Source organism: Salmo trutta, unplaced genomic scaffold (genome assembly GCF_901001165.1).
Source record: "Salmo trutta unplaced genomic scaffold, fSalTru1.1, whole genome shotgun sequence".
NCBI classification, from domain to species: Eukaryota; Metazoa; Chordata; class Actinopteri; order Salmoniformes; family Salmonidae; genus Salmo; species Salmo trutta.
The window spans coordinates 11622396-11648008 of record NW_021822911.1 but is presented as its reverse complement, the minus strand read 5'-3'; the positions used below and the strand labels follow the sequence as shown (position 1 = coordinate 11648008).

The 25613-nt window shown below is 40.6% G+C and overlaps 1 protein-coding gene across 2 annotated transcripts in view; it reads left to right on the top strand.

Moving 5' to 3' along the window:
• The first annotated feature begins 12560 nt into the window (after positions 1–12560).
• Positions 12561–25613, top strand: part of LOC115186326 (tripartite motif-containing protein 16-like) — an 18089-nt gene continuing 5036 nt past the window's right edge. The window contains exons 1-3 of one of the 2 annotated variants that reach the window (XM_029746008.1): positions 12561–13175; positions 21116–21800; positions 22233–22328. In XM_029746008.1, the coding sequence (XP_029601868.1) occupies positions 21204–21800; positions 22233–22328 (693 nt within the window). In that variant the 5' untranslated portion in view covers positions 12561–13175; positions 21116–21203. Of the gene's footprint in view, positions 13176–21115; positions 21801–22232; positions 22329–23418; positions 24291–25613 lie in introns of those variants that run through there. The other variant, XR_003875685.1, reaches the window with a different exon arrangement.

Genomic DNA, 25613 nt, shown 5'->3' with positions numbered 1-25613 from the left:
AGGGAGGTCATACAGGCACGTGGAGGCCACACACACTACTGAGCCTCATTTTGACTTGTTTTAAGGACATTAAATCAAAGTTGGATCAGCCTGTAGTGTGGTTTTCCACTTTAATTTTGAGTGTGACTCCAAATCCAGACCTCCATGGGTTGATAAATTGGATTTCCATTGATTATTTTTGTGTGATTTTGGTGTCAGCACATTCAACTATGTGAAGAAAAAAGTATTTAATAAGATTATTTCATTCATTCAGATCTAGGATTTTAGATGATTAGTTGACCAGCGGTACAAAGTGGACTGGATCTAGGTGAACTATGTGGAGGGTCTTCCAGGGACAGTACAGTACAGACTGAGAAGCTAACAACAGTGTAGTTTACTCAACTCATTCACACTATCATGATTATTGTTTAGAGAGAAGATCAGCACAAGGGTATAAAGTGTAAGATATAGCAAGAGAGGACAATATGGTGCAAGGTAGCCAAAGTGGAATCAAAAGTCAAAGGCCTAATCATCAATCAAATATGAAATATAAAACCAAAATATAATCTACATATAAAGACAACATGTCATCTGCATGTGTTATAGAATAGCTCCCTTCTCACATCCCAGGTCATGTTTGGACTGGAACGTGACAACTCAACGGGCTATGCGCATCTCCCCAATAGCCTACAGACAACTTTCCTGAGTGCAATGTGATTAATGTGACAGATATGTACAGTATAATAAGCATAGTGAAGAAGGTAAAGATCCCACCTCTGACGCACAGCAGAGACATCGCTGCTGAGATTTCCCCTGGAGCAAGAGTCCCTCAACAATTTAAAAACACTCATTGCGTTTCAATGAATGTACTCCCCAAACGCTTGTTGCATCGTAAACTATCCAAATAAAATCAAATCAAATTTATTTATATAGCCCTTTGTATATCAGCTGAAATCTCAAAGTACAGAAACCCAGCCTAAAACCCCAAACAGCAAGCAATGCATGTGAAAGAGGCACGGTGGCTAGGAAAAACTCCCTAGGAAAAACTCCCTAGAAAGGCAAAAAACCTAGGAAGAAACCTAGAGAGGAACCAGGCTATGAGGGGTGGCCAGTCCTCTTCTGGCTGTGCCGGGTGGATATTATAACAGAACATGGTCAAGATGTTAAAATGTTCATAAATGACCAGCATGGTCAAATAATAATAATCATTGTAGTTGTCGAGGGTGCAACAAGCACGTCCGGTGAACAGGTCAGGGTTCCGTAGCCGCAGGCAGAACAGTTGAAACTGGAGCAGCAGCATGGCCAGGTGGACGGGGGACAGCAAGGAGTCATCATGCCAGGTAGTCCCGAGGCATGGTCCTAGGGCTCAGGTCCTCCGAGAGAAAGACAGAAAGAGAGAATTAGAGAGAGCATATTTAAATTCACACAGGACACCGGATAAGACAAGAGAAATACTCCAGATGTAACAGACTGACCCTAGCCCCCCGACACATAAACTACTGCAGCATAAATACTGGAGGCTGAGACAGGAGGGATCAGAAGACACTGTGGCCCCATCCGATGATACCCCCGGACAGGGCCAAACAGGCAGGATATAACCCCACCCACTTTGCCAAAGCACAGCCCCCACACCACTAGAGGGATGTCTCCAACCACCAACTTACCGTCCTAAGACAAGGCCGAGTATAGCCCACAACGATCTCCGCCATGGCACAACCCAAGGGGGGGCGCCAACCCAGACAGGAAGACCACGTCAGTGACTCAACCCACTCAAGTGACGCACCCCTCCCATGGACGGCATGGAAGAACACCAGTAAGCCAGTGACTCAGCCCCTGTAAAAGGGTTAGAGGCAGAGAATCCCAGTGGAAAGAGGGGAACCGGCAAGGCAGAGACAGCAAGGGCGGTTCGTTGCTCCAGCCTTTCCGTTCACCTTCACACTCCTGGGCCAGACTATACTTAATCATAGGACCTACTGAAGAGATAAGTCTTGAGACTTAGTCTGCGTCTCTCACATTGGTAGGCAGACCATTCCATAAAAATGGAGCTCTATAGGAGAAAGCCCTACCTCCAGCCGTTTGCTTAGAAATTCTAGGGACAATTAGGAGGCCTGCGTCTTGTGACCGTAGGTATGTACGGCAGGACCAAATCGGAAAGATAGGTAGGAGCAAGCCCATGTAATGCTTTGTAGGTTAGCAGTAAAACCTTGAAATCAGCCCTTGCCTTAACAGGAAGCCAGTGTAGGGAGGCTAGCACTGGAGTAATATGATCAAATTTTTTGGTTCTAGTCAGGATTTCTAGCAACCGTATTTAGCACTAACTGAAGTTTGTTTAGTGCTTTATCCGGGTAGCCGGAAAGTAGAGCATTGCAGTAGTCCAGCCTAGAAGTAACAAAGGCATGGATTAATTTTTCTGCGTCATTTTTGGACAGAAAGTTTCTTATTTTTGCAATGTTACGTAGATGGAAAAAAGCTGTCCTTGAAACAGTCTTGATATGTTCTTCAAAAGAGAGATCAGGGTCCAGAGTAACGCCAAGGTCCTTCACAGTTTTATTTGAGACGACTGTACAACCATCCAGATTAATTGGCAGATTCAACAGAAGATCTCTTTGTTTCTTGGGACCTAGAACAAGCGTCTCTGTTTTGTCCGAGTTTAAAAGTAGAAAGTTTGCAGCCATCCACTTCTTTATGTCTGAAACACAGGCTTCTAGCGAGGGCAATTTCTGTTAACATCATGGTTCTGAACTCTCTGCTGGAGTTCCCACTCTAATGAATCATTTCAATGGTTTCTGTCTCTCTCATGGTTCTGAACTCTCTGCTGTTGTTACCACTCTAATGAATCAGTTCAATGGAAGTATTTTGCACTCAGACTGGGACCATATTGGTCACTTTCTGTGTCTTGTCATCAACTCTAACATCATCATCATTATTACCAACATTTTTTATTGGTTCAATTCCAAACTTGAAAATGATCAGTGACTTGAATCTTTGGATAAGCCTATTCTCCATTGGCTAACCAAGTTCCCTAATGCTTTACTTATAGTAGGTGGGGATTTTAATATTTCCCAGAATAATGTAATTAATAGAATGTCTCCGGGACAGTCCACTTCTATGAATATACGTTTGAGGCAGTTTATGGAAAGGTTTGATAAATGGAGAGTAAAGTTTCCTAATGACTAGTCTTTCACTTGGAGTAATAAGACCCGGTCCAGACAATCACCACAGATCTTTGGTTGGTGTCTAAATGTTTTGATAAACAGGCTATTTCTGTTAACATCCTGGTCACTCCCCTTACTGATCATAGAGCTGTTTATATTGACATTACACTGTTTATCTCTGATAATGGCCCTTACTGACCACAGAGCTGTTTATATTGAACTGTTTATCTCTGATAATGGCCCTTACTGACCATAGAGCTGTTTATATTGAACTGTTTATCTCTGATAATGGCCCTTACTGACCATAGAGCTGTTTATATTGACATTACACTGTTTATCTCTGATAATGGCCCTTACTGATCATAGAGCTGTTTATATTGACATTACACTGTTCATCTCTGATAATGGCCCTTACTGATCATAGAGCTGTTTATATTGACATTACACTGTTTATCTCTGATAATGGCCCTTACTGACCATAGAGCTGTTTATATTGACATTACACTGTTTATCTCTGATAATGGCCCTTACTGATCATAGAGCTGTTTATATTGGCATTACACTGTTTATCTCTGATAATGGCCCTTACTGATCATAGAGCTGTTTATATTGACATTACACTGTTTATCTCTGATAATGGCCCTTACTGACCATAGAGCTGTTTATATTGACATTACACTGTTTATCTCTGATAATGGCCCTTACTGATCATAGAGCTGTTTATATTGACATTACACTGTTTATCTCTGATAATGGCCCTGGCAGAGCATCCTATTGGAAGATTAATAGCTCTATTAAAACATGAGTTGGTCCAGATGGAGATAAACAATGTAATTACACACTTCTGGAACAAAGTTAAAAATAACAATTCATACAGTAATAACTGTGAGCTCTTTAATGTTGGAAAATATGCAAGTAAACATGGGAGTATTGTTGTCAAGACCAGGAGAGCTGAAGAAGATAGTGTAATTACAAAGATCACCTGTCTTGTTCAAAAGCCTGTTGAAAGTGTTTCAGAGGAGGATAAATCTGTTCTGTTTGATCTACAACACCTGTTGGATGATATTTATAGACTGAAAGCAGAGGGAACCTTTGTCAGATGTAGGTAGAAATGGCTGGAGGAGGATGAACAAAATTAATCAGATTTTTTTTCCAGGTTAGAAAAATACCACTCTAAAAATAATAGAATTCAGCAATTAAATATGACTGGTCTCATCACAGATGATCCCACATTAATCTCCATCTTTAGTTCAACTTCTACAGTATTGTGAGGTGTCCTCAACTCTTTGTTTTGATTGTCTGGGGGATGTGAAATCAGTTGGTGAGGCTGACAGGGAACAGTGTGATGACCCTACTATAGTTGAACACATCATTTATTCTATTGAACAACTTAAACATAATACGTCTCCTGGGACTGATGGTGTATCTGCTGAGTTTAGCAGAACTGTTTCTCACCAGTTGGTATCTTTTCTGTTGGAGGTATTTTCTGAAAGCATTGTAAATAATGCTCTCCCTCCCAGTTTGACTCAAGCTCTGACTACATTAATACCTGACCCCAAGAAAGACCTGTAAATGAATTAAACTGTTATAGAGGTTCACTCTGTAAATGTATTAAACTGTGATAGAGAATCACTCTGTAAATGTATTAAACTGGGATAGAGGATCACTCTGTAAATGTATTAAACTGTGATAGAGGATCACTCTGTAAATGTATTAAACTGGGATAGAGGATCACTCTGTAAATGTATTAAACTGGGATAGAGGATCACTCTGTAAATGTATTAAACTGTGATAGAGGATCACTCTGTAAATGTATTAAACTGGGATAGAGGTTCACTCTGTAAATGTATTAAACTGGGATAGAGGTTCACTCTGTAAATGTATTAAACTGGGATAGAGGATCACTCTGTAAATGTATTAAACTGGGATAGAGGATCACTCTGTAAATGTATTAAACTGTGATAGAGGATCACTCTGTAAATGTATTAAACTGTGATAGAGAATCACTCTGTAAATGTATTAAACTGTGATAGAGGATCACTATGTAAATGTATTAAACTGGAATAGAGGATCACTCTGTAAATGTATTAAACTGTGATAGAGGATCACTCTGTAAATGTATTAAACTGGGCATTTTACCAATTCCAGTCCCCTTCCTCCTGGGGATACTTTTTGAGAAGCTCTGTTCTGAGAAACTAAGTCTGGTGACCAAATAAAAGTACATTCTACTCCAAAATATATCAAAATAAAATTATGCTGACACCATCTAAAATATAATTTCCACCTCCAGAAATGAGCCCAATAAGATATTGGTAAAAATGTTAAATGATTTTAACACATTGGAACAAAAAACCTGTATGGATGGTATATTATCAGCTATCAGCAATAAGCATTATCACCTGCAACCCAACTGATGCAGCATAGTGGCTATAAATACATAGGCTGAAGCATGGGGTTTGTCTATCTACATTATCACCTGTATGAACTGATGCAGCATAGTGACTATAAATACATAGGCTGAAGCATGGGGTTTGTCTATCTACATTATCACCTGTATGAACTGATGCAGCATAGTGCCTATAAATACATAGGCTGAAGCATGGGGTTTGTCTATCTACATTATCACCTGTATGAACTGATGCAGCAGTGTCCACATGGTCTGATAAACACTCCTAACAACCCCACCACTAGGAGGTGTCCACATGGTCTGATAAACACTCCTAACAACCAGAACACTAGGAGGTGTCCACATGGTCTGATAAACACTCCTAACAACCCCACCACTAGGAGGTGTCCACATGGTCTGATAAACACTCCTAACAACCCCATCACTAGGAGGTGTCCACATGGTCTGATTAACACTCCTAACAACCCCACCACTAGGAGGTGTCCACATGGTCTGATAAACACTCCTAACAACCCCACCACTAGGAGGTGTCCACATGGTCTGATAAACACTCCTAACAACCCCACCACTAGGAGGTGTCCACATGGTCTGGTAAACACTCCTAACAACCCCACCACTAGGAGGTGTCCACATGGTCTGATAAACACTCCTAACAACCCCACCACTAGGAGGTGTCCACATGGTCTGATAAACACTCCTAACAACCCCACCACTAGGAGGTGTCCACATGGTCTGATAAACACTCCTAACAACCCCACCACTAGGAGGTGTCCACATGGTCAGATAAACACTCCTAACAACCCCACCACTAGGAGGTGTCCACATGGTCTGATAAACACTCCTAACAACCCCACCACTAGGAGGTGTCCACATGGTCTGATAAACACTCCTAACAACCCCACCACTAGGAGGTGTCCACATGGTCAGATAAACACTCCTAACAACCCCACCACTAGGAGGTGTCCACATGGTCTGATAAACACTCCTAACAACCCCACCACTAGGAGGTGTCCACATGGTCTGGTAAACACTCCTAACAACCCCACCACTAGGAGGTGTCCACATGGTCTGATAAACACTCCTAACAACCCCACCACTAGGAGGTGTCCACATGGTCCTAAAGCACACCACCGGTACCTCATTTTGTATCACATTCCAATGATAAAACTGGTCATGTTGCCTAGTGGTTAGAGTGTTGGGAATGTAACTGAAAGGTCACTGGTTTGAATACCTGAGCTGTCAAGGTGAAAATCTGTCTATGTGCCGTTAAGCAAAGCACTTAACCCTAATTTGCTCCAAGGGAACCGTACTACTATGGCTGACCCTGTAAAACAACACATTTCACTGCACCAATATGGTGTTTGTGACAATAAAACATTTTATGTATTTTTTTCTCAATTACAACAATTCATTTAACAATGCTGGTATCAGATCTTGATGACATTCCTCCTTGACTTGCATTACATTCTCCCTGCAGAAAAATATTCTCATGTTATTGAACCATAAATTGTACATATATGTGTTAGATAATAACCCTGGATGATGAATGTGTGAACTATCTTGTCATCTCTTTGGGGAACCACAATGGAACATTCTAGTCTTGAAGGACATGAACTGGCAGAACAGGTTTCAGCAAAGTATGGAGTCATTGTTTTCAGGAAGGTGTACTCATGGCCAGTGGTGTAAAGTACTTCAGTAAAAATACTATACATAAGTCTTTTTTTGGGGGGTATCTGTACTTTACTTTTGAATTTATATTTTTGATCATTTTACATCACTACATTCCCAAAGAAAATAATATACTTTTTAATCTATACATTTTACCTGACACCCAAAAGTACTCGTTACATTTTGAATGCTTAGACAGGACAGGAAAATGGTCTAATTCACTTATCAAGACAACACATGGTCATCTCTACTGCCTCTGATCTGGCGGAGTCAGGAAACACAAATGCATCTTTTGTAAATTACGTCTTCGTTTTGGTATGTGCCCCCTATCCATACATTTTAAAAAACAAGATAATGGTGACACCTGATTTTCTTAATAGAAGGAATTTGAAACCATTTATACTTTTAATTTGACTTTTCATACTTAAGTATATTTAAAACCAAATATTTTTAGACTTTTACTCAGGTATGACAATTGGGTACTTTTTCCACAACTGTCTATGATGATAGGAGAGACAGGAGGCAGACTAAGAGCAAGGGCAGCCACCTGAACTACTGCCCTAGAAAGACAAACAGCATCTACACAAACAGCCACCTGAACTACTGTCCCACAAAGACAAACAGCATCTACACAAACAGCCACCTGAACTACTGCCCTACAAAGACAAACAGCATCTACACAAACAGCCACCTGAACTACTGTCCTACAAAGACAAACAGCATCTACACAAACAGCCACCTGAACTACTGCCCTAGAAATACAAGGAGCAGTCTACACAAACAGTCACCTGAACTACTGCCCTAGAAAGACAAGGAGCAGTCTACACAAACAGCCACCTGAACTACTGCCCTACAAAGACAAACAGCATCTACACAAACAGCCACCTGAACTACTGTCCTACAAAGACAAACAGCATCTACACAAACAGCCACCTGAACTACTGTCCCACAAAGACAAACAGCATCTACACAAACAGCCACCTGAACTACTGTCCCACAAAGACAAACAGCATCTACACAAACAGCCACCTGAACTACTGCCCTACAAAGACAAACAGCATCTACACAAACAGCCACCTGAACTACTGTCCTACAAAGACAAACAGCATCTACACAAACAGCCACCTGAACTACTGTCCTACAAAGACAAGGAGCATCTACACACACAGCCACCTGAACTACTGTCCTACAAAGACAAACAGCATCTACACAAACAGCCACCTGAACTACTGCCCTAGAAAGACAAACAGCATCTACACAAACAGCCACCTGAACTACTGTCCTGGAAAAGACAAACAGCATCTACACAAACAGCCACCTGAACTACTGCCCTAGAAAAGACAAACAGCATCTACACAAACAGCCACCTGAACTACTGTCCTACAAAAGACAAGGAGCAGTCTACACACACAGCCACCTGAACTACTGTCCTACAAATACAAGGAGCATCTACACAAACAGCCACCTGAACTACTGCCCTACAAAGACAAGGAGCATCTACACAAACAGCCACCTGAACTACTGCCCTACAAAGACAAGGAGCAGTCTACACAAACAGCCACCTGAACTACTGTCCTACAAAGACAAACAGCATCTACACAAACAGCCACCTGAACTACTGTCCTACATAGACAAACAGCATCTACACAAACAGCCACCTGAACTACTGCCCTAGAAAAGACAAGGAGCAGTCTACACAAACAGCCACCTGAACTACTGCCCTACAAAGACAAACAGCATCTACACAAACAGCCACCTGAACTACTGCCCTAGAAAGACAAGGAGCAGTCTACACAAACAGCCACCTGAACTACTGTCCTAGAAAAGACAAGGATCAGTCTACACACACAGTGAATCTGAGAAAAAAGGTTTCAAGTTTGTTTTTTAGTCCATGCATATCAACCATGACCACTGATCTGACCTATGTGACACGGTTGTCGTAGGGTAAAATGGACCAAGACGCAGCGGGGAAATGTGCACTCATCTTCTTTTATTTAAACGGACAAAGAAGGTGAACCAAAACAAACACAACGACTAATAACAGACTAATAACAGGCTGATAAGGCGACAAAGCTATACCAAGCACAATCTCCCACAAAACACTAAAACAAACACATACCTAATTTATAGAACCCTCAATCAGAGGCAACGAGAAAACACCTGCCTCCAATTGAGGGCTCAACCCCCAATTAACTAAACATAGAAATACAAATACCTAGACTGAACATAGAAATACATAAACATAGAACAGTGCCCGAAACCCAGAATACTAAATCAAACACCCTACAAATTACACAACCAAACCGAACCACATAAAACAAATACACCCTGCCACGTCCTGACCAAACTACAATAACAAATAACCCCTTCTACTGGTCAGGACGTGGCAGTACAAGAACAGTGCAATATCTAGAAATCTGAATGTGTTTATTCAGCTTTCTTGTTGTTTTTCTGTTTGATGGAACTAGTTGAGAGTTCTGTGTTATTTCTTATTTTATTTCACCTTTATTTAACCAGGTTGGCCAGTTGAGAACAAGTCCTTTATTTAACCAGGTAGGCCAGTTGAGAACAAGTCCTTTATTTAACCAGGTAGGCCAGTTGAGAACAAGTCCTTTATTTAACCAGGTTGGCCAGTTGAGAACAAGTCCTTTATTTAACCAGGTAGGCCAGTTGAGAACAAGTTCTTTATTTAACCAGGTAGGCCAGTTGAGAACAAGTCCTTTATTTAACCAGGTAGGCCAGTTGAGAACAAGTTCTTTATTTAACCAGGTAGGCCAGTTGAGAACAAGTACTCATTTATAACTGCGACCTGGCCAAGATAAAGCAAAGCAGTGTGACAGAAACAACACAGAGTTACACATGGGATAAATGTCACGTCCTGACCAGTAAAAGGGGTTATTTGTTATTGTAGTTTGGTCAGGGCGTGGCAGAGGGGTGTTTGTTTTGTGTGTTTCGGGGTTTTGATGTATGTTCTATATTTATATTTCTATGTTTATTCTAGGTTTCTCTTTCTATGTTGTGTTTTTTCAATGACCTCCAATTAGAGGCAGCTGGTAGTTGTTGTCTCTAATTGGAGGCCATATTTAGTGTGTTCGTTTTCACTTGTGTTGGTGGGTGGTTGTTTCCGGTTTAGTCTGTGCACCTTACTGGGCTGTTATCGTCGTTGTTTTGTTTGAGTGTGTTTACCTTCAATAAATATGAAGATGAGCAATATACCCGCTGCATATTGGTCCGATGATTTTTCCTCTTCAGACGATGAAGTTTATGACAATAAACAAACGTACAGTCAATAACACAATAGAAAAGTCTATATACAGTCTGTGCAAATGTAGTAAGATTAGGGAGGTAAGGCAATAAATAGGCCAGAGTGGAGAAATAATTACAATTTAGCAATTAAACACTGGAGTGATAGATGTGCAGAAGATGAATGTGCAAGTAGAGATACTGGGGTGCAAAGGATAAAAAAAATAACAGAATGGGGATGAGGTAGTTGGTTGGGCAATTTACAGATGGGCTATGTACAGGTGCAATGATCGGTAAGCTGCTCTGACAGCTGATGCTTAAAGTTAATAAGGCAGATATAAGACTCCAGCTTCAGTGATTTTTGCAATTCGTTCCAGTCATTGGCAGCAGGGAACTGGAAGGAAAGGTGGCCAAATGAGGAATTGGCTTTGGGGATGAACAGTGAGATATACCTGCTGGAGCGCGTGCTACGGGTGGGTGCTGCTATTGTGACCAGTGAGCTGAGATAAGGCGTGGCTTTACCTAGCTAAGGCTTATAGATGACCTGGAGCCAGTGGGTTTGGCGACGAGTATGAAGCGAGGGCCAGCCAACGAGAGCATACAGGTCGCAGTGATGGGTAGTATATCGGGCTTTGGTGACAAAACGGAGGGCACTGTGGTAGACTACATCCAATTTGCTGAGTAGAGTGTTGGAGTCTATATTGTAAATGACATCGCCGAAGTCAAGGATCGGTAGGATAGTCAGTTTTACGAGGGTATGTTTGGCAGCATGAGTGAAGGATGCTTTGCTGCGAAATAGGAAACCAATTCTAGATTTAACTTTGGATTGGAGATGTTTAATGTGAGTCTGGAAGGAGAGTTTACAGTCTAACCAGACACCTAGGTATTTATAGTTGTCCACATATTCTAAGTCAGAACCATCCAGAGTAGTGATGCTTGATGGGCGGGAAGGTGCGGGCAGCGATCGGTTGAAGAGCATGCATATAGTTTTACTTGGATTTAAGAGCTGCTGGAGGCCTCAGAAGGAGAGTTGTATGGCATTGAAGCTCGTCTGGAGGGTTGTTAACACAGTGTTCAAAGAAGGGCCAGAAGTATACAGAATGGTGTCGTCTGCGTAGAGGTGGATCAGAGAATCACCAGCAGCAAGAGCGACATCATTGATGTATACAGAGAAAAGAGTCGGCCCGAGAATTGAGCCCTGTGGCACCCCCAAAGAGACTGCCAGAGGTCCGGACAACAGGCCCTCCGATTTCACACACTGAACTCTATCAGAGAAGTAGTTGGTGAACCAGGCGAAGCAGTCATTTGAGAAACCAAGGCTGTTGAGTCTGCTGATAAGAATGTGATGATTGACAGAGTCGAAAGCCTTGGCCAGGTCGATGAAGACGGCTGCACAGTATTGTCTTTTATCGATGGCGGTTATGATATCGTTGAGGACCTTGAGCGTGGCTGAGGTGCACCCATGATCAGCTCGGAAACCAGATTGCATAGCGGAGAAGGTACGGTGGGATTTGAGATGGTCGGTGATCTGTTTATTAACTTGTCTTTTGAAGTCTTTAGAAAGGCAGGGTAGGATAGATATAGGTCTTTAACAGTTTGGGTCTAGAGTGTCACCCCCTTTGAAGAGGGGGATGACCGCGGCAGCTTTCCAGTCTTTAGCGATCTCAGACGATACGAACGAGAGGTTGAACAGGCTAGTTATGTAGTTGTGTTTTCATGTTTTGAATGTTGTATTGTAGTAGGCCTAACCCTCACCAATTATACTGGTGATGGAGAGAGACACCAGACAAGACACAGAGACAGCAACAGAAGAATAGGATATGATGGAGAGAGACACCAGACAAGACACAGAAACAGCAACAGACGATACAGAGAAAGTGATGGAGAGAGGCAGAGGAGAGGAGTGTACAGTGGACTGTATTACTTATAGCTGCTATAGGGGTTCTAATTACTGCACTGTTTGTGAGTCTGTGAGAGAGAGAGAGAGAGAGAGAGAGAGAGAGAGAGAGAGAGAGAGAGAGAGAGAGAGAGAGAGAGAGAGAGAGAGAGAGAGAGAGAGAGTTTAGGTTCTTTAAACAGTTTGGCTCATTAGACAGGTCAGAGTCTGTGTTTGAAGTTCTTGAGTGATTTTTGGCAAAACACTGGTGTTGTATTCATGGTTTTAGCTGTTGAAATTCCGTCCCGGACCCCCCTACTGGCTATGGGCTAAGCCACCAATGTCTTCACATCCTAGGGGAGAGAGAGGAGCTGCTACCCCTGGGGAGAGAGAGGAGCTGCTACCCCTGGGGAGAGAGGAGCTGCTACCCCTGGGGAGAGAGGAGCTGCTACCCCTGGGGAGAGAGGAGCTGCTACCCCTGGGGAGAGAGAGGCGCTGCAACCAGCAGAGACTGTGACCCTGCTCGGGAAGAGCTTAACGGTTGGTGATTGTTGGGGCACGATTGGCAGGAGCTTCAGTGATGAAGACTGCTGCACTTGCTGATGTTTCACAATATGCCACGGCCGTCTCAGTCACCAGGTCTCAACGCAATAGAACACCACCATCCCTCCAATAGACTTCCAGACAGTTGTAGAATGTTTGCCAAGGCTCATTGTAAGAGCTGTAAAGAGAGAGGGACTCGGAGAGAGAACAGGCAGAACCTGATATGTAAATGTGCAGAGCAAACGAAAGTAACTTTCAACGACCGAATGATCATTCAGACTCTGTTTCTATTGAGAGATAAAAGGTAAGACGACGATTGTTATGTGTATTAATATAGTTGATGGTATTGTTATGTGTATTAATATAGTTGATGATATTGTTATGTGTATTAATATAGTTGATGATATTGTTGTGTGTATTCATATAGTTGATGGTATTGTTGTGTGTATTAATATAGTTGGTGATATTGTTATGTGTATTAATATAGTTGATGATATTTTTGGTGGACAGTGTTATAATAGTCCTACTCTCCTTAAAATGTTTTCGATATAAATTAGATGCGTGGGGTGAATTCGTTCTGTGCCCATCTGTGTTCCCCAGGGTGATCGCTCCTACACTATCTACAATCTAAAAGGGTTCTTTGGCTGTCCCCATAGGAGAACCCTTTGTAGAACCCTTTTTTTGGTACTAGGTAGAACACTTCTGGGTTCCGTGAAGAACCCTTTCCACAGAGGGTTCTACATGGAAGCCAGAAGGGTTCTACCTGGAACCCAAAAGTGTTCTCCTATGGGGACAGACGGAGGACCTGTTTGGAACCCTTTATTCTAAGAGTGTACTGTATCATAGGTCTATAGACTTGACTTCTCAAAACATTTTTAAAACATTTTGTGGAAAGCCAAACAATAACTTACACTTCCTCAAAACAGGTTGTGTGTATTCATTAGTGCCGACCGTAGCAAAACGTTTGGCAACAGAAACCGTTTAGGTCACATTGTACAGTGTTTGGCGTAAACTGTTTATGCATCATTTTAGAACTATTGGCTGTGGAGTAAACTAATGAATACAACCCAGGTTGTAGCCAACAACTCGGCTGTTTATACCTGATGCTGAAACCTGAACATAGCCTGGGGGTATACTAATATGCAAGCTAGATATTCTGGTTTTCTAAAGCTAGCCAGCTTCAGTTATCTTCACATTCCATCTCAGACCTCATCCATCAGAATATACAGAGTGCTAGTCACCAGGAAGCTGCTCTCTCAGCAGAACAGAAAATATCTCAATGACTTGACATGTTCTGGTTGTGAATTCAGGCTACAAGGTGACAATCCTGTCAGGGATTATTGTAAAGTGTGTAGATAAATGAAATGCATGGTGTAATGTTAGTATAGTGAATGACAGTAAAACCCTCCTAACAGTCTACTACTACTGAGACAGGTTGGTGTAATGTTAGTATAGTGAAGGACAGTAAAACCCTCCTAACAGTCTACTACTACTGAGACAGGTTGGTGTAATGTTAGTATAGTGAATGACAGTAAAACACTCCTAACAGTCTACTACTACTGAGACAGGTTGGTGTAATGTTAGTATAGTGAATGACAGTAAAACCCTCCTAACAGTCTACTACTACTGAGACAGGTTGGTGTAATGTTAGTATAGTGAATGACAGTAAAACACTCCTAACAGTCTACTACTACTGAGACAGGTTGGTGTAATGTTAGTATAGTGAATGACAGTAAAACCCTCCTAACAGTCTACTACTACTGAGACAGGTTGGTGTAATGTTAGTATAGTGAATGACAGTAAAACCCTCCTAACAGTCTACTACTACTGAGACAGGTTGGTGTAATGTTAGTATAGTGAATGACAGTAAAACACTCCTAACAGTCTACTACTACTGAGACAGGTTGGTGTAATGTTAGTATAGTGAATGACAGTAAAACCCTCCTAACAGTCTACTACTACTGAGACAGGTTGGTGTAATGTTAGTATAGTGAATGACAGTAAAACCCTCCTAACAGTCTACTACTACTGAGACAGGTTGGTGTAATGTTAGTATAGTGAATGACAGTAAAACCCTCCTAACAGTCTACTACTACTGAGACAGGTTGGTGTAATGTTAGTATAGTGAATGACAGTAAAACACTCCTAACAGTCTACTACTACTGAGACAGGTTGGTGTAATGTTAGTATAGTGAATGACAGTAAAACCCTCCTAACAGTCTACTACTACTGAGACAGGTTGGTGTAATGTTAGTATAGTGAATGACAGTAAAACCCTCCTAACAGTCTACTACTACTGAGACAGGTTGGTATTATGTTAGTATAGTGAATGGCAGTAAAACACTCCTAACAGTCTACTACTACTGAGACAGGTTGGTGTAATGTTAGTATAGTGAATGACAGTAAAACACTCCTAACAGTCTACTACTACTGAGACAGGTTGGTGTAATGTTAGTATAGTGAATGACAGTAAAACCCTCCTAACAGTCTACTACTACTGAGACAGGTTGGTGTAATGTTAGTATAGTGAATGACAGTAAAACACTCCTAACAGTCTACTACTACTGAGACAGGTTGGTGTAATGTTAGTATAGTGAATGACAGTAAAACACTCCTAACAGTCTACTACTACTGAGACAGGTTGGTGTAATGTTAGTATAGTGAATGACAGTAAAACCCTCCTAACAGTCTACTACTACTGAGACAGGTTGGTGTCAGTTTAATCAGACAACATGGAGCTGACTGGACGTGGTCAAGTCAAATTCAATATATCAACATTCAGATATTAGAGTTCTACATTTAACATTTCATATGATAATGCAATTGAATAATAGTTCCACTACAGTGTAGTGATCCTCTACATTTCATATGATAATGTAATTGAATAATAGTTCCACTATAGTGTAGTGATCCTCTACATTTCATATGATAATGTAATTATATCATAGTTCCACTATAGTGTAGTGATCCTCTACATTTCATATGATAATGTAATTATATCATAGTTCCTCTATAGTGCAGTGATCCTCTACATTTCATATGATAATGTAATTGTATTATAGTTCCTCTATAGTGCAGTGATCCTCTACATTTCATATGATAATGTAATTGTATTATAGTTCCACTAAAGTGCATTGATCCTCGCGATATGAGCCACTTCACAATTCCAACCAAGTGACCCAATTGGTGCCAATGGCGCGATGCGGAGGTTGTTGGCCTTTTACATGTGAGACCTGGGTTCACTTCCCTGCCCAGCTGTTTGCTACATTGGTGTCAAAAGTGGTATGGTGTCTGTGAGAACATCAGAATGGACCGGATGTGTTAGGGGTCTGAGTAGTCGAAGCACGGGACTAATTAACATACTGATACTGGGTTAACACTATTGATACTGATACTGGGTTAACCCTATTGATACTGATACTGGGTTAACCCTATTGATACTGATACTGGGTTAACCCTGTTGATACTGATACTGGGTTAACACTATTGATACTGATACTGGGTTAACACTATTGATACTGATACTGGGTTAACCCTATTGATACTGATACTGGGTTAACACTATTAATACTGATACTGGGTTAACCCTATTGATACTGATACTGGGTTAACACTATTAATACTGATACTGGGTTAACACTATTGATACTGATACTGGGTTATCACTATTGATACTGATACTGGGTTAACACTATTGATACTGATACTGAGTTAACACTATTGATACTGATACTGGGTTAACACTATTAATACTGATACTGGGTTAACACTATTGATACTGATACTGGGTTAACACTATTGATACTGATACTGGGTTAACACTATTTATACTGATACTGGGTTAACACTATTGATACTGATACTGGGTTAACACTATTTATACTGATACTGAGTTAACACTATTGATACTGATACTGAGTTAACACTATTGATACTGATACTGGGTTAACACTATTAATACTGATACTGGGTTAACCCTATTGATACTGATACTGGGTTAACCCTATTGATACTGATACTGGGTTAACACTATTGATACTGATACTGGGTTAACACTTTTGATACTGATACTGGGTTAACACTATTAATAATGATACTGGGTTAACCCTATTGATACTGATACTGGGTTAACCCTATTGATACTGATACTGGGTTAACACTATTGATATTGATACTGGGTTAACACTATTGATACTGATACTGGGTTAACACTATTAACACTGATACTGGGTTAACCCTGTTTATACTGATACTGGGTTAACACTACTGATACTGATACTGGGTTAACCCTATTAATACTGATACTGGGTTAACCCTATTTATACTGATACTGGGTTAACACTATTAATAATGATACTGGGTTAACACTATTAATACTGATACTGGGTTAACCCTATTGATACTGATACTGGGTTAACACTATTAATACTGATACTGGGTTAACACTATTGATACTGATACTGGGTTAACCCTATTGATATTGATACTGGGTTAACACTATTAATACTGATACTGGGTTAACCCTATTGATACTGATACTGGGTTAACCCTATTGATACTGATACTGGGTTAACACTATTAATACTGATACTGGGTTAACACTATTTATACTGATACTGGGTTAACACTATTAATACTGATACTGGGTTAACACTATTAATACTGATACTGGGTTAACCCTATTAATACTGATACTGGGTTAACACTATTAATACTGATACTGGGTTAACCCTATTGATACTGATACTGGGTTAACCCTATTGATACTGATACTGGGTTAACCCTATTGATACTGATACTGGGTTAACCCTATTAATACTGATACTGGGTTAACACTATTAATACTGATACTGGGTTAACACTATTGATACTGATACTGGGTTAACACTATTGATACTGATACTGGGTTAACCCTATTAATACTGATACTGGGTTAACCCTATTGATATTGATACTGGGTTAACACTATTGATACTGATACTGGGTTAACCCTATTAATACTGATACTGGGTTAACACTATTAAAACCGATACTGGGTTAACCCTATTAATACTGATACTGGGTTAACACTATTGATACTGATACTGGGTTAACCCTATTTATACTGATACTGGGTTAACACTACTGATACTGATACTGGGTTAACACTATTAATACTGATACTGGGTTAACCCTATTAATACTGATACTGGGTTAACCCTATTGATACTGATACTGGGTTAACCCTATTGATACTGATACTGGGTTAACCCTATTGATACTGATACTGGGTTAACCCTATTGATACTGATACTGGGTTAACACTATTGATACTGATACTGGGTTAACACTATTGATACTGATACTGGGTTAACCCTATTGATACTGATACTGGGTTAACCCTATTGATACTGATACTGGGTTAACCCTATTGATACTGATACTGGGTTAACACTATTGATACTGATACTGGGTTAACCCTATTGATACTGATACTGGGTTAACACTATTGATACTGATACTGGGTTAACCCTATTGATACTGATACTGGGTTAACACTATTGATACTGGGTTAACACTATTAATACTGATACTGGGTTAACACTATTGATATTGATACTGGGTTAACACTATTGATACTGATACTGGGTTAACACTATTGATACTGATACTGGGTTAACACTATTGATACTGATACTGGGTTAACACTATTGATACTGATACTGGGTTAACCCTATTGATACTGATACTGGGTTAACACTATTGATACTGATACTGGGTTAACACTATTGATACTGGGTTAACACTATTGATACTGGGTTAACACTATTGATACTGGGTTAACACTATTAATACTGATACTGGGTTAACCCTATTGATACTGATACTGGGTTAACCCTATTGATACTGATACTGGGTTAACACTATTAATACTGATACTGGGTTAACACTATTTATACTGATACTGGGTTAACACTATTAATACTGATACTGGGTTAACACTATTAATACTGATACTGGGTTAACCCTATTAATACTGATACTGGGTTAACACTATTAATACTGATACTGGGTTAACCCTATTGATACTGATACTGGGTTAACCCTATTGATACTGATACTGGGTTAACCCTATTGATACTGATACTGGGTTAACCCTATTAATACTGATACTGGGTTAACACTATTAATACTGATACTGGGTTAACACTATTGATACTGATACTGGGTTAACACTATTGATACTGATACTGGGTTAACCCTATTAATACTGATACTGGGTTAACCCTATTGATATTGATACTGGGTTAACACTATTGATACTGATACTGGGTTAACCCTATTAATACTGATACTGGGTTAACACTATTAAAACCGATACTGGGTTAACCCTATTAATACTGATACTGGGTTAACACTATTGATACTGATACTGGGTTAACCCTATTTATACTGATACTGGGTTAACACTACTGATACTGATACTGGGTTAACACTATTAATACTGATACTGGGTTAACCCTATTAATACTGATACTGGGTTAACCCTATTGATACTGATACTGGGTTAACCCTATTGATACTGATACTGGGTTAACCCTATTGATACTGATACTGGGTTAACCCTATTGATACTGATACTGGGTTAACACTATTGATACTGATACTGGGTTAACACTATTGATACTGATACTGGGTTAACCCTATTGATACTGATACTGGGTTAACCCTATTGATACTGATACTGGGTTAACCCTATTGATACTGATACTGGGTTAACACTATTGATACTGATACTGGGTTAACCCTATTGATACTGATACTGGGTTAACACTATTGATACTGATACTGGGTTAACCCTATTGATACTGATACTGGGTTAACACTATTGATACTGGGTTAACACTATTAATACTGATACTGGGTTAACACTATTGATATTGATACTGGGTTAACACTATTGATACTGATACTGGGTTAACACTATTGATACTGATACTGGGTTAACACTATTGATACTGATACTGGGTTAACACTATTGATACTGATACTGGGTTAACCCTATTGATACTGATACTGGGTTAACACTATTGATACTGATACTGGGTTAACACTATTGATACTGGGTTAACACTATTGATACTGGGTTAACACTATTGATACTGGGTTAACACTATTAATACTGATACTGGGTTAACACTATTGATATTGATACTGGGTTAACACTATTGATACTGATACTGGGTTAACACTATTGATACTGATACTGGGTTAACACTATTGATACTGATACTCGGTTAACCCTATTGATACTGATACTGGGTTAACCCCATTGATACTGATACTGGGTTAACACTATTGATACTGGGTTAAGCCTATTAATACTGATACTGGGTTAACCCTATTTATACTGATACTGGGTTAACACTATTTATACTGATATTGGGTTAACCCTATTTATACTGATACTGGGTTAACCCTATTGATACTGATACTGGGTTAACACTATTTATACTGATACTGGGTTAACACTATTGATACTGATACTGGGTTAACCCTATTAATACTGATACTGGGTTAACCCTATTAATACTGATACTGGGTTAACACTATTGATACTGATACTGGGTTAACCCTATTGATACTGATACTGGGTTAACACTATTAATACTGATACTGGGTTAACACTATTAATACTGATACTGGGTTAACCCTATTGATACTGATACTGGGTTAACCCTGTTGATACTGATACTGGGTTAACACTATTTATACTGATACTGGGTTAACACTATTGATACTGATACTGGGTTAACACTATTTATACTGATACTGGATTAACCCTATTTATACTGATACTGGGTTAACACTATTAATACTGATACTGGGTTAACTCTATTGATACTGATACTGGGTTAACACTATTGATACTGATTCTGGGTTAACCCTATTGATACTGATACTGTGTTAACACTATTGATACTGATACTGGGTTAACCCTATTGATACTGATACTGGGTTAACACTATTGATACTGATACTGGGTTAACACTATTTATACTGATACTGGGTTAACCCTATTGATACTGATACTGGGTTAACACTATTGATACTGATACTGGGTTAACACTATTTATATGTTAAGGGCTCTAACATTAGAACAAAACTATTTGTCTCCCTCTTGATGTTGCTTGCAGTTCCTCTCTCTCTTCCTGCATTCCTCTAACCCCTCCCTCCCTCCCTCTAACCCCACCCCTCTGGCAGAACCAGGAAGTCCATCCCCCTTCTGAGGAAACAAAACTGATCTGAGTCTCTGTGTCATCTGTCTGTGTGAGAGTGAACAACCGTCCAAATGGCTCAACAGGGAGTTCTGCTGGACCAGGACCAGTTCTGTTGTTCTGTCTGTCTGGATCTACTGAAGGAACCAGTCGCCATCCCCTGTGGACACAGTTACTGTAGGAGCTGTATTGAGGGCTGCTGGGATCAGGATGTTCTGAAAGGGGTCTATAGCTGTCCTCAGTGCAGACAGACCTTCAGTCCGAGGCCTACGCTGAGTAAAAATAACATGTTGGCTGAGGTGGTGGAGAAACTGAAGAAGACAGGACTCCAGGCTGCTCCCCCTCCTGCTCTGTGCTATGCTGGACCTAGAGATGTGGCATGTGATGTCTGCACTGGGACCAGAAAGCAGAAAGCCCTCATGTCCTGTCTGGCATGTCTGGCCTCTTACTGTGAGACTCACCTCCAATCTCACTATGAATTTCCTGCTTTGAAGAAGCACAAGCTGGTCAAAGCCACCGCACAACTACAGGAGAAGATCTGCTCTCATCATGACAAACTGCTGGAGGTTTACTGTCGTACCGATCAGCAGTGTATCTGTTATCAGTGTTTGATGGATGAACATAAAGGCCATGATACAGTGTCAGCTGCAGCAGAGAGGACTGAGAAACAGGTAAGACCAGAACAACTTGTTGGTGACTGTCTGATAAACAAAGAATTAAAGACACAGTAGGAACTAAGGCTGTTTGAATATGAGATCATTGAAATGAAATGGATCCTCAGCAGAACAAATATGAACACAAACCTTGAGTATATTGATATGTTAACCCAGATTCTCCAGATGTATGACCATTTTATAATGTCAAACACTATTATCATTCTGAATGGCCTTTTATGAGTCCAAAGTTCAGTCTCAACACGTTGGCACATGTAGTCCTACCATAAAAACTATAATCATTCACATAGCAACAAATAAATATCATTTAGTAAATGGACCATCCATTTTTTAGACCTTCCTCTCTATGGGCCCTATGTCACATTACTATACTATTGATCTACTGGACTAATAAAGCTTGATAGCTCATTGAAGAGTGATTCTCCACAGAGGCAGCTGGGGATGAGTCAGCAGAAGGTCCAGCAGAGATCCCAGGAGAGAGAGAAGGAGCTGAAGGAGCTCCAACAGGCTGTGGAGTCTTTCAAGGTGAGTATTGTTGACCAGAGGAGACACACCATTTCACCTGTCTCCTCCAGTCAGAGAGAGAGAGAGAGGTAGAGGGGCCCCTATCCAATCCCACTGACCCCACTGTTGGGAACAGGTTGTCACTGCTGAGGCAGTGAAGAAAGTAGAGGAGGATGGGTCAAGGCTGAGGGATCCTGAGAGGATCCCTGTGAGTAGTAGATCTGTGACAGCACAGAGGGATGGGCCAACCAGTGATATATGCTTCAGTAAGGTTGGCTTCTTAGTGTTCATAGCAAATGGTTATCAACTGTACCGCAGAAATGGAATGGAAATCACAGAAAAAAAATATGTTTTGGTGGCAGCTGCAGAGAAGTATTTGGTCATACTAGATTTGACTTCAGAAGAGTTCCAGGGTGTGTTGGGTGGTGGTGTCCTGTCCTCCCAGGTCGTTGGCCTGGTGCAGGAGCAGATAGGGTCAAAGTAGTGGAATGGGGTAGTGGGTTTTTAATGAGTGTAGGGTTAGTTGGCCTGGTGCAGGAGCAGATAGGGTCAAAGTAGTGGAATGGGGTAGTGGGTTTTAATGAGTGTAGGGTTAGTTGGCCTGGTGCAGGAGCAGATAGGGTCAAAGTAGTGGAATGGGGTAGTGGGATTTAATGAGTGTAGGGTTAGTTGGCCTGGTGCAGGAGCAGATAGGGTCAAAGTAGTGGAATGGGGTAGTGGGTTTTAATGAGTGTAGGGTTAGTTGGCCTGGTGCAGGAGCAGATAGGGTCAAAGTAGTGGAATGGGGTAGTGGGTTTTAATGAGTGTAGGGTTAGTTGGCCTGGTGCAGGAGCAGATTGGGTCAAAGTAGTGGAATGGGGTAGTGGGTTTTAATGAGTGTAGGGTTAGTTGGAAGGGTTTTATTTAGTATTATCATAATTTCCCCTTTTCCCATTTTGTATCACAAAGTAAAATAGATTTATATTATAGTCCAGTTGGGGGCAGTAATACAACATATTGGATGCCAACCGCCGTTAAACTCCAAAGAAGAAGAAATGTTATATTATGTCTATGTACAGTGTTGTAACGATGTCTCTCTCTCTCATTCCATCACTTTCATGGTAGTTGGTTGTGTGGGTCTCTGGTTATGAATGGGATGCTGACAGACAATCGTTGATGGATATTTATAGAGCTCTGATCAGGACGACAATTGATTACGGGTGTATAGTTTATGGAACAGCAGCAAAGACTTAAGCTGGACAGAATCCAGTATATAGCTTTAAGGATATGTATTGGTGCATTTAAATCAACATCTGTATGTGTCTTACTAGTGGAGGCAGGTGAGATGCCTTTGGGTATACGGCGTAAGAAAATTGTCATTAGCTTATTGGGTTGCAAGGCTGTGAGGTTGAGCATCCCACTGCTACTGTTCTAGATGACTGTTGGGAATATACTAGTAGACAAGGCAGTGGTTTTGGTTGGACAGTTGTAGGTATCAATGTTATTATGGAGAAATGAGAGAATGGGTGTAGTAGTGAGATTCTGCTGGGTCCCAGCACATTCAGGTTTGTAGGGCTCTTTTTTATTTTCTCAGAAGTACTGAGTTAGGTAGGAGGATTTAGAAATGGTGTAAACCGTGATTGAACACACTCCAGCACAGTAGGAGGCGCCACGCTCCTTTAACGTTGGTTTGAGGACCGCCATTATACCATAGAAGAAGAAGGTAACGTGAGGTTTTGTCGTTCGTGAAGAGTGCAGCTATTCTTTTGCCTATTTTCCAAATGTATTTTCTCATGGTGGAGGGTTTGTTTATCGGTTAGAGTTGAGAGGGGAGTAGGGTAGTTTGATGTCCTCAACCGAGTGGAGAAGAAACGCTGTTTCTTCAGGTGCGTTGTGGAGAATGGTGTGGAGGAATTATTGATCCTGGTCGGTGAACAGGTGGGAGAGGAACATATACACTCTGTATCCAGAATGAACAAGGCGGTGGTTGTGGTAATGTAAAAGGTGAGTCTTGTTACCCGGCTAGTTACCAGTATGATTTATGTGAGGGGTTGTGTTGGTGCTGATTTCGACAAGAGTAGTGGTGTCTAATCTGCCTCCGTTTATTACCACCGAACAGATCAGTAAAGAGTTGGTTCGTTTTGCTAAATGTGGAAGTGTTTTTCTGAACGAAATTCAAGGTTAAACAGGGGAGGGGTGGTATACAGGGTTTGTTAGCACAGAGGAGCCCAGTGATATAATATTATATATATAATATTACTATATATCCCAGCTGTTTGCTGTGGTTTTGAAGTAATTCTCTTCCAGCCCGCGTTAACCTTGTAGGTTTACCTCAGGTAACTTATTATAAACTATCCTTGTAGGTTTACCTCAGGTAACTTATTATTAACTATCCTTGTAGGTTTACCTCAGGTAACTTATTATTAACTATCCTTGTAGGTTTACCTCAGGTAACTTATTATTAACTATCCTTGCAGGTTTACCTCAGGTAACTTATTATTAACTAGGTTACAGCTACCTGGTGAGGAAGCTCACTGTTCACCTGGATATAGATTGTAGTGTCTTACAGGGATGGTTGGCGCAAAGCCTTCAAACGTTAAACATGTTCTGGTCATGGTTAACTGTATATATTTATTTTTTATATATAAAAAGGTGTAAATTCTCAACAAATCGCATGTCCCTGTTCTCTTTTTCAAGATGTGTCCGATTTAAACAGTCAGAAGAAAGAAAAAAAAGAAATAACCTTTTTTTTTTTTTTCTAAATGGCTGCTGGGTAATATGATAATCGTTGAAATCTGTTGGTTCGTAGACATCAAATAGAGAGAATGCTGCGCAGGTTCAATGAGTTGTAAACCTAATGGATAGGTGGAGATCATTGATTTGTAGCTCTGACTCAGTTGCTACCTCAGATTATGAGCCTATCAAGTGTGGTGAATGAGGTATGTAGTTCCCACAGAAGACCACAGGGGGGAGCAAGAGAGATATAAACCCATACAGTTTATCTCTTTAAATACCCTGAACCTAACAATCAATCTAATGTATTTATAAAGTCCTTTTTACATCAGCAGATGTCACAAAGTGCAGTACAGAAACTCTAACCCTTTCTAAGGTCTTCAAAAGCAAAGTTAACAAACAGATTGCCGACCATTTCCAATGCCATACAACACTCCTTCCGTGGCCGCCAACTGCGTAGCTGAGGTGCACCCATGACCAGCTCTGAAACTAGATTGCATAGCAGAGAAGGTACGGTGGGATTGGAAATGGTCGGTAATCTGTTTGTTAACTTGGCTTTTGAAGACCTTAGAAAGGCAGGGTAGGATGGATATA